Genomic DNA, 10,525 nt, shown 5'->3' on the forward strand with positions numbered 1-10,525 from the left:
AAAAAAGAAAATGTCTTCAGGATCTGTTTTACTGATTTACATGTCTCCTTTCTTTGAAATTGTGTTAAATCTAAAATGAAAAAGCTGCACAAATGATCTGTTTCTCAGAAATGTGTGTCTGATTTACCCCTGGAAGATTTTGTGATGAATTAAGACCCTTTAACACCACGAGGGGTAACAGGACAGAATTCCTGCAGCTGGTACCTGCAATAAATGTTTTAGTTCCCCACAAGCTGTTTCAAGTGACTCGTACTTAATATTCTTTTGACCCTAGAAACTAATAAAGATACATGTTAAAGGTCCATAGATGAGTAAAATTTCATGTGCGAGTCCTACTTCCAGCAGACTTCTGCAGGGTCCATCAGCCTGGAGAGGTTAGACATTTTACACATTTAGCTTAATTTCCTTGAAGAGATTTGTCCCTATCATTATGTGGAACTATTTGTTCATGGTTTTGTTTCATTCATAGAAGTTACCCCCTAAGCGTCCAGAACTCCCTCCAGCTCTAATGAGAATGAAGGATGAGCCTGAAGTAGAAGAGGAGGAGGAGGAAGAGGAAGAGGAAGATGAGAGGGAAAACGAGGGGGATGAAAGGGGAAAAATGGAGGCTGGAAGCAGTAGGCTGCAGCAGGAGACAGAGCCGGAAGATGCAGTGCAGGAAGCGAGGCCTGCCACTGACCTCATGTGTTCTAAAGAGACAAAAACCCATGGTAATATCTTTCTTCTCCTTCCCGTGCTGTTCAGTGGGGCATTTGCATTGATTGTGCACAGGTTTGAAAAGCAAAGCCAGTTCTTGCTTGTGCATTTTGACTTTGTGGCACTTTATGATATGTGATACCGCTGACTCTGGAAACATACTTTCTTGGTCTTTCTTTGACCGTCAGTCATTATTTATCCTCATTGCAAAATCAGAGCAGGCATTTCCAGTGTATTCTAGAATTACAGAACATTGAAAGCTGTGGAATCTGAAACCACAGCTGCTGTGGAACAGCCCTGAGCTGCCTCCATTGTGTGACTGGAGGGCAGTAGAAGAGGGTGCGTGATGGGGCCTGATCAGGTAAACCTCCCCTTAGTCATTATTTTCCCATCTCTAAAACAGAGGCTAAGCATAATTGTGTCCTCGGTACACACTTCTTAGGAAGCACAGTGCCTTATTCATCTTTTTGTCCATGGTGCCTAGTGGACAACCTGGCACACAGTACTCACCCAGCTCAGCCAAGGTTTGATGACAAATGACAAAAGAGGGAATTGATTGGTTTTTAAATATGTTTTCTTCTGGGCGCCTGGGTGGCTCAGATGGTTAAGCGTCTGCCTTCGGCTCGGTCATGATCCCAGGGTCCTGGGATCGAGTCCCGCATCAGGGTCCCTGCTCCTTGGGAGCCTGCTTCTCCCTCGGCCTCTCTCTCTCTCTCTCTCTCTGTCTCTCATGAATAAATAAATAAAATCTTTAAAAAAAAAAGTTAAATATGTTTTCTTCTGATTGTAAGAGGAAGGTGTATTCATTTTAGAAACTTTGGATCATATGTAAAAGTCCAAAGAAGAAAAGAGAAATCTCCTGCAATCTCACCCCCAGAGATCATTGTTCATCTTTTCAGTATCCTCTTGTCCCTTGTCAGCTGCAGGAGTTATTTTCCTGCAGGGTGTTAAGACTTCACAGAAAATAGGGAGCATGAGGAAAAACAAAACAAAAACTGACATTAAATATGCATGGGAATGCATGCATGTCTACTTCCAAAACAAATCCGGTTTGTCTGCATAAAGTGCCAGGCCTGGTATGGAGGCCTTCTCTTGATTCATCCTCAGTTGTTTGAGAAAAGAAAAGTTTCTGTTTTTTTCATCTGTGAGAGATCTTTTGTTTTTGCATTTTCCTTTGTTTAGTTACTGGCAAAATGCTTAGCCTTTTCCAACAAGATACTTACACGTACTTTTTTTATGAGTCCCATCTTTGATCCATACATTGTGAAGGTGGCATAAACAGGTTAGTAGGAGGGCGAGCAGTAAGTACTTTTTTGTTAAGGGACTAAAGGAAATATATGTGTGTGTAAAAATAGCAGATTTTAAAATTTGGTAAAGATACATTAATGAGTAAATCTGCAGCTGATTAGGGATGACTCTAGGCCTCTTTTTTTTTTTTTTTCAATGTTAGGATCATATTGTACATGCTATTTTATAACCTGTTTTTTTCTATGTCTTGAAATTTTCTTTTAAAATGTGGAGTCAGTAAGGAGCATAGTGGTCCATCACATGCTTGTGCCATAATTTATTTAATCACCTCCCTGTTGTTAGAGCTGTACGTAATTTATTAATTTTTGCTATTCTAAACATATTGTATATATAATAAACCTTGGTACTCATCTGATTATTTTCTTTGAATATGTTCCTGGAAATAGAATTTCTAGGCCAAGGAATATGTACATTTTTTAAGGCTTTTGGTAAGTAGTGCTGAAAAGTTTTACTTCAGAGTTGGCCAGTTTTTAAAGTGGAAAATTGATTTCTCTGTTAAACATATGGAGGCACATTTTTTTGAAAATCTAATTAAGTTTATTGAAGCTAATGATAGTAAAGCTGGATGATTATGTATTTACTTAGCTTTTCTTGCTTTTGTTTTTGTTTTCTTCGTTCCCCACCATGAATTAAATAATAACAATATGCTCTGGTTCTGCATTTTATAGAAAACATGTCTCAACTCAGCCAAGTGGAACAGAATAAAGATTATCAAGAGATCAGTGAAACAGCTGCATCATGTGAGGAACCCTCAGGCAAGTAATGTAGCCGACTCCATTGCTGCCCTGCACACGAACAACCAGCTGGTGTCAGGCAGGAGGGGTTGGGAGCTGAGCTGAAGCAGCACAGAGAATGGCCTTTCAGACACTGGGCAGACGCTCCTGCCAGGGCCCTGGACAGAACTGGAATATATGAGAGGTTATGTTTGGCGCCATCCCATTTGCCTTTCTTTATTCCTTTCCTACCTCCTGGGGTTCTGTCTCCCTGACCTACAGAATTCCTACTGCCTTCGCGCTTCCCTGGCATGGAAAGCCCTGGCCATGCAAAGCCCTGGCCATGCAAAGCCCTCCCCAACTTTTCATCTCCCAGAGATGAGTCTGCCTATCATGGGAGTGATTCCAAAACTATTAAAATAAATAAAATAAATTGAAAGGACTGGTTTTGGGACACCTGGGTGGCTTAGTTGGTTGAGTGTCTGACTCTTGGTTTCAGCTCAGGTCATGATCTCCTGGGTTGTGGGATTGAACGCTGCATTGGGCTCCGTGCTCAGCACAGAGTCTGTTGGAGATTCTCTCTCTCTGTCCCTCCCCTCACTCATGTTCTCTCTCTCTCAAATAAACAATCTTAAAAAAAAAAAAAAGGACTGGTTTTCTACTGTTTTAACTGTAATGGTTGAACTGTAGAATAGTAAAATCAGCCTCATTTTCCTTTCCCTTTTAATTTCTTTATTTTATTTTATTTTAAAGATTTTATTTTTATTTGACAGAGAGAGAGCACAAGCAGGGGGAACAGCAGGCAGAGGGAGAGGGAGAAGCAGGCCCCCTGCTCGGCAGGGAGCCCAGTGTGGGGCTTGATCCCAGGACCCTGAGATCATGACCTGAGCCGAAGGCAGGTGCTCAACCATCTGAGCCACCCAGGTGCCCCTCCTTTCCCTTTTTAAATGGTGTGATTATATTCAAGCTTGTAGAACAGCCTTAGGATTTGAAAACTAGGGTTATTAGCGGAGAGAAAGTTCTCTTAAGATAGTCTTTATAGTAGAAGGAATTTTTGAGAATTTGATTATTACATGTTTTCTTCAATTTTTATAATGCTCTCTTAGGAGGAATTTCTTTTTTTCTATTTTACTTATTCTGAAATAGCTATTGCGTCTTGTTTTTCTTTTTCTCAAATTAGCATCAGAGAATGAATATGAGAAAAACAGAGATGAATTGAAGAAAAAGAAAGCTCCTGGTCCAGGCAAAGTAAGTACTTTAGCCATAATCTTCACCTCTCTAGAAGTAAAAGTGAATCCCCTTGTCATAGACCACATTCAGAAGAGTGAATTTTTAAGGATTGTCTTAGCAGAGTTCCCAACTGCCTAATACTCCCTTTTCTAGAAGTCTGGGCTCTCTTTTATTTTTGAATTTTTATGTTTTGAATCCTCTCTTCTTTTCTCCATCCACACAGTTCCCTATAACTCCACATATACCTCTTTGATTAATTGTCAATCTTTGTTCCTATCCTTTTATGCCGTACAAAGACATTTTAAAGTTTTAAAGATTTATTTATTTATTTATTTGACAGAGAGAGACACAGTGAGAGAGGGAACACAAGCAGGGGGAGTGGGAGAGGAAGAAGCAGGCTTCCTGCGGAGCAGGGAGCCTGACGCGGGGCTCGATCCCAGCACCCTGGGATCAGGACCCTGGGATCATGACCTGAGCCGAAGGCAGATGCTTAATGACTGAGCCACCCAGGCGCCCCTGAATAATATATTCTTATTTGACTATTTTTATTACACAGAAGATAGAATGTAATGTGCTGTATTCTACATCAGGATTTATTTTTTTTAACTGATTGTGGAAATCACTGTGTATCAGTATACCAAGAGCTTCCTACTGTACGGATGTACTCCACTTAACCAGTTCCCTATAGGTGGACACTTGGGTTGTTTCTAGTCTTTTATTATAACAGTGCTATAATGAATAATCTTGTGTATACATAATTTTGTGTGGATACAGTAAGTTCCCAAAAGTGGGATTGCTAGATTGTGTCAGGAGGTCCCAAGACCCTCAGGCTAGGTAATTCACAGGAGGCCTCACAGGACTCAGCCTGTGGTTGTACTCATAGCTATGATTTACTAGAGTAAAAGAATACCAAGTACAGTCAGCAAAGGGAAAAGGCACGTGGAGCAAAGTCTGAGGAAACCAGGCGTAAGCTTCCAAGAGTCCTTTTTCATTGGAATCACACAGGATGTGCTTAATTCCCCTAGCAATGAGTTGTGACAGTTTATGAAATGTTACTAACCAGGGAGGCTCATTAGAGACTCAGTGCCCAGGATTTTTATTGGGGACTGATCACATAGGCACCTTCTGCCTGGCATGCCCTCAAATTCCATTCTCCCAGAAGGAAAGTAGATGTTCAGCATGAACCATATTGTTTTTATAGACATTGTAGGCATAGTAAGCCACTTTTATCAGGGTAGTAGGAACCCTCCAGAAATCCAAGTCCCCAGATACCAGGCGAGGGCCAACCTTGTCAACAGGCCTTTCAAAGGATAGCAGTCAGACTTGCCCTGTTAACTCTTTTCTGCACCTAGATCAAAAGACAGATTCCAAATTTCCCTCTATGGGGGTTATACCATTAGAACTCATACCTCTGTTAACAGCCCCTTTTAGAAAACATCACCTCACTCTCACTGGCTGAAAATCAGCTTGTTGTGGCTTTATGGCAAAAAGTCAAGGTTCAGAAAGAGAGTGTTCCCCCATTTTTTGGTTACTTATGTTAAGGTAATTAATGGAAGCTTTTCTCTTAGTTTTTATTTGCTGACAGGCATAGGGACAATGATTCTTAGGGTTAAAATTCTTTAGAGTAAAATTCTTTTCTTTGCAGCTTCCAGCAACACTTTCCTCCAAATATCCAGAAGATGACCCAGACTACTGTGTGTGGGTCCCACCTGAAGGTAGATTGTTTTTATTACTTTTCTTCTCTTCTAAGACTTAATTATTTATATTTCTGAATAGGTAATGTATATTTAAGGTTCAAAATAAGAAAGTTTTTATGAGTATATAGTGGGATGGGGCACCTGGGTAGTGCAGTTGGTTAAGTGTCCAACTCTTGATTTTAGCTCAGGTTGTGATCTCAGGGTTGTGAAATTGAGTCCCATGTTGGGCTCCTCGCTCAGTGCAGAGTCTGTTTGGGATTCTCTCTCCCTCTGCCCTTCCCTCCCATTCACTCGTGCTCTCTCTTTCTCTCTCTAAAATAAATAGGGGTGCCTGGGTGGCTCAGTTGGCTAAGCGTCTAACTTTGGCTCAGGTCATGATCTCAGGGTCCTGGTATCGAGCCCCACATCTGGCTCCCTGCTCAGCAGGGAGTCTGCTTCTCCCTCTCCCTCTACCACTTCCCCTGCTTGTGCTCTCTTTCTCTCTCTCTCTCTCTCAAATAAATAATCTTTAAAAAAAAAAAGTCTTTTTTTAATCTTAAAAAAAAGTCTTTTTTTTTTCAATCTTAAAAAAATAGTCTTTTTTTTTTTAATCTTAAAAAAAAAAGTATGTAGTGGGAAAGTTCTCCCTTCTAGGGGAACAGGTAGAGTAAAAGATCTGAAGAGACATATCGACCAAATATAATTTGTGGATTCTGCTTGAATCCTTATTTGAACAAACAACTATTAAAAAATTATATACCAGGGCGCCTGGGTGGCTCAGTTGGTTAAGCGACTGCTTTCGGCTCAGGTCATGATCCTGGAGTCCCGGGATTGAGTCCCACATCGGGCTCCCTGCTCAGCAGGGAGTCTGCTTCTCCCTCTGACCCTCCTCCCTCTCATTTTCTCTGTTTCTCATTCTCTCTCTCGCAAATAAATAAAATCTTAAAAAAAAAAAAATTATATACCAGTCAGATAATTTTGAACACTAGCCAGATATGCGATGATACTAGGAAATTATTAATTATTTTAAAGTGTGGAATGATGTTATGTTTTTTAGAAAAAGTCCTTATCTTCTAGGACTGTGTACAGAAGTGTTCACAGATGGAATATATGGGATATGCCTTAACATAATCCTATAGAAGTAGAGGATGAGGGGTGCCTGGGTGGCTCAGTTGGTTAAGCGACTGCCTTCGGCTCAGGTCATGATCCTGGAGTCCCGGGATCGAGTCCTGCATCAGGCTCCCTGCTCAGCAGGGGGTCTGCTTCTCCCTCTGACCCTCTTCCCTCTCGTGCTCTCTGTCTCTCATTCTCTCTCTCTCAAATAAATAAATAAAATCTTTGAAAAAAAAAAAAGAAGTAGAGGATGAGGGAGCGTGGAGGGGGTAATAGATAAAGCAGGACGTGTCACATATTGATAGTTGTTTTAGCTGGGTGATGAGTACATGGAGATTTATTATATTTTTTTCTTTACTTCTGCATGTCTTTTAAATTTTCTTTAAAGTTATAAAAACAGGGATGCCTGGGTGGTTCAGTCGGTTAAGCGTCTGCTTTTAGCTCAGATCATGATCCCCGGGTCCTAGGATCGAGTCTTGCATCGGGCTCCCTGCTCAGCGGGGAGCCTGCTTCTCTCTCTGCCTGCTTCTCTCTCTGCTTGTGCTCTCTCTCTCTCTGACAGATAAATAAATAAAATCTTTAAAAAAAAAGTTATAAAAACAACAACTACTGGCTCTGCCTCAGCTACTTGGTGCCAAATATCACTTTCTTGTCACTTCTTATATATGTCACATAAAATGCTTGTGTGAGCAATTAAATACATAATATTTCACTGTTGTTTTTACACAAATAGAAGCATATTCTATACCTTGCTGTTTTGCACTTAACACTATGGAGATCTTTCTATAGCTATAGATTCCTTCTTCCCTCCCTCCCTCCCTTCCCTCCTTCCTTCCTTTGTAGCATAGTTCTTTTTTATGGTATAGATAATACCTTTACTTTTTATTCCATTCCCTCAATGAATATATGCTGTGTTTCCAATTTTGCCATTACAAACAACTCTGCATGTAGGGGAAGGGGTTGGGGGCTGGGGTAACTGGGTGATAGACATTAAGGAGGGCATGTGATGTAATGAGCATTGGGTGTTACATAAGACTCATGAATCACTGACCTCTGCCTCTGAAACTAATAATACATTATATGTTAATTAATTAAAAAAACAACTGCAATAAGTAACCTCAAACATAATACTTTTGCAAGTATAGAGGTGCATATGTAGAAAAAATCATAAAAGTTAACATGCTGGATCAGAGGCTATAAACATTTTTAAGACATTATAAATTGCATTCTGTAGAGGGGGTACAGCTTATGTTCATACATACACTCTTAAGGCAATATATGAGATGCTTGTTCCCCATATGCTCATCACAGATTGCTTTTTCTATGGATCAGGTTTCTAGTATACTAGTAGTTAATAGAAATTTTGTTACTAGAAATGTTTGCTTTTTATTGGCTAATAAATATAAAGGTAGAAATGGAAAGAGAACCAAATTTTGAAATTGTATGCAAAAAGGCAGAGTTCTAGAATAGAAGAAACCTCTTTTGTCTGTTTTACTTTTTAGCCCACTAATGTCTGGGTATCTTTTCCCTCCTGACTTTGGAAAAGTGAATGTGTTTCTTTCTTTATACTCTGATCTAGGCCAAAGTGGAGATGGCAGGACCCATCTGAATGACAAGTATGGCTATTGACTGCTTCAGAATCCTAAAGGAAGACCTTGTGGACCATGTGACATGGGATATGTAGGGTCCTATATCAAGTTGAATGTCCAGAGAAGGAGTTCAGGTGATCTTTTGTAAAATCTGGTGACTGGCCTTTTCTTCCATTCTCATGGCTCCCTAAATTTATCTACTCATCTGATTCTCGTTTAAAAGTGTTTGTGTATGTATGTAAAAAGAAACCATATATTTTGAGAATTGGTAAAGTGAGATATGACTCTATTAAAAGAGAAGGTGAAGATGTCTCATGTTTGCTTAAGGCCACAATGTCTTTCATTAAGTTTTAGGGACTATGCTTCTCCTGAGGAATAGGGTGCTTCTGGCAGCTAGACTTTAGGCTTCACTCATAGGGCCTCCTCAAATAAGTGTTCAAATATGAGGTCATGCCATAGTGTGACCCTGGGTGTCCCTGTCATTCCTGGAACTAAAAGTAGATACAGAGTGGGGGCTTCCTCCTCCCTCCCACTGTAATCCTTCTGCCAGGTTTGAGAACAGACCCTGATTTATCAGGACACAGTTCAGGACCATAGTACACCTCGTGCACTCAGGCACCAGTCCTGATAAAAACTCAGTCCTTTGAATGTCCTGGACTCTGACCAGTCAGATTAGTCACTCCTTTTCCTGTGGAAAGGTGCAAATAGGGTCATAGAATGAAAAGCTGGATGTGTTCTGTCCATTGTGGGGCTTCTCACTTCTGTGGAGAGGAGAATAAAAGTTCTTTCTCTCTGGAAACACAAAGAAATGTGAGAAGATGTCTTATCTCCCCCAGTGTACCCTCTCCCCACCCCAACATTAGTGAACGCCCCACTTCCACAGGGAATGAAAGCCTAAGAGTGGAAGCAAGGTGGAGAGTTTGTGGATTAGGCAGGAGGCAGACCCAGTGAGCAGGCAGGAGAAACTCTGTGGCCCAGCAAGAGAGTGGATGAGGGTGATGTTTTCCTTTTTTTTTTTTTATATGGTTTGTGTGTATATATATATTTTCTTCATTATATGGTATACGTGAAGTAGGCAAGGAGTAGTAATGAGAAACTTCAGAACTCCCTGACAGATGTGGGAAGTCTGGTCTTCTGAAAGTGATGCCTTTCATTTCTCAAAAAACAATACCAATATTGGTATTATGAGAAACTACTATTTAGGACTTCATTTAGACCAACAGGGAAGAACTTGATGTAAGAAGTGACTGGAATTCAGGGGCAGAGTGACCATTCCATCTTGGATTGAAACAGTAAGCAAAGGTCCAAGCCATGTCAGTGGTCCTCAAAGGTGGAACTCTTTATTCAGGCAAAATCATATGTGGGATCCTTAGGTTTGAACAGGTAAAAATATATCTACTCTGGTTAAGTGTGGGCACGGAAATGGGATCGATAGATACATTCCCGCATGCATCCTCTCCATCTTCCCTCATGGTGTTCCTAAGGAATCCTAGGGGCTCACAGAGCAGAGTCTATTTAGGAAGGCAGATTTCTAAGTGTTCTGGAGACCCCGAAAGCAAATAGGACTCCATATGCCAAAATAAAACATAAATATGTCACTTGTACAATGAACATCAGTGGTCGGTGGACTTGGTTGAAAAGATGTGCGCAGGAGTCTTAGCTCCCTTTACCAAATAGGAGACTTTGGGGACATGACTTAAATCCCCTGAGGCTCAGTTCTGTCATGTGTGAAGCAGGGACAGTAATGCTTCCTGCTCTTTGAACCTCAGATTTGTTCTAAGGATCAAATGAGATAATGTAGAGGGATGTGCTATATAGGGCTTTGTAGGCATTAGTAGTTGTCACTCATTACAAACAGGAGACAAATCCTGACCTGTGGGTCTGCTCCTCATCTGTGAGACAGGAGACTGGATGAAATCAGTGACTCTCAACTGTGGCTGCATATTAGAATCACCTCTGGAAATTTGTTAAGTTTTTCATTTTGATGCTTGGGTCCCCCCTTAAATGAGTTTAATCAGAATCTCTGATGTGATCCCTTTTAAAAAGCACACCAGGGGCACCTGGGTGGCTCAGTCATTAGGTGTCTGCCTTCGGCTCAGGTCATGATCCCAGGGTCCTGGGATCAAGCCCCGCATCGGGCTCGCTGCTCGGCAGGAAGCCTGCTTCTCCCTCTCCCACTCCCCCTGCTTGTGTTCCCTCT

The 10,525-nt window shown here is 41.0% G+C and overlaps 1 protein-coding gene across 1 annotated transcript in view; it reads left to right on the plus strand.

Moving 5' to 3' along the window:
* SLC4A1AP (solute carrier family 4 member 1 adaptor protein) overlaps positions 1–9,700 on the plus strand; it is a 35,656-nt gene extending 25,956 nt beyond the window's left edge. Inside the window, exons 10-14 of the mRNA XM_035000808.1 lie at positions 470–710; positions 2,673–2,759; positions 3,898–3,965; positions 5,593–5,662; positions 8,316–9,700. Of these exons, the coding sequence (XP_034856699.1) occupies positions 470–710; positions 2,673–2,759; positions 3,898–3,965; positions 5,593–5,662; positions 8,316–8,365 (516 nt within the window). The 3' untranslated portion in view covers positions 8,366–9,700. The remainder of the gene's footprint in view (positions 1–469; positions 711–2,672; positions 2,760–3,897; positions 3,966–5,592; positions 5,663–8,315) is intronic.
* The last annotated feature ends 825 nt before the right edge of the window (positions 9,701–10,525 follow it).

The sequence above is a fragment of the Mirounga leonina genome, unplaced genomic scaffold (assembly GCF_011800145.1).
Source record: "Mirounga leonina isolate KUSES-001 unplaced genomic scaffold, KU_Mleo_1.0 Mir_125, whole genome shotgun sequence".
Lineage (NCBI taxonomy): Eukaryota > Metazoa > Chordata > Mammalia > Carnivora > Phocidae > Mirounga > Mirounga leonina.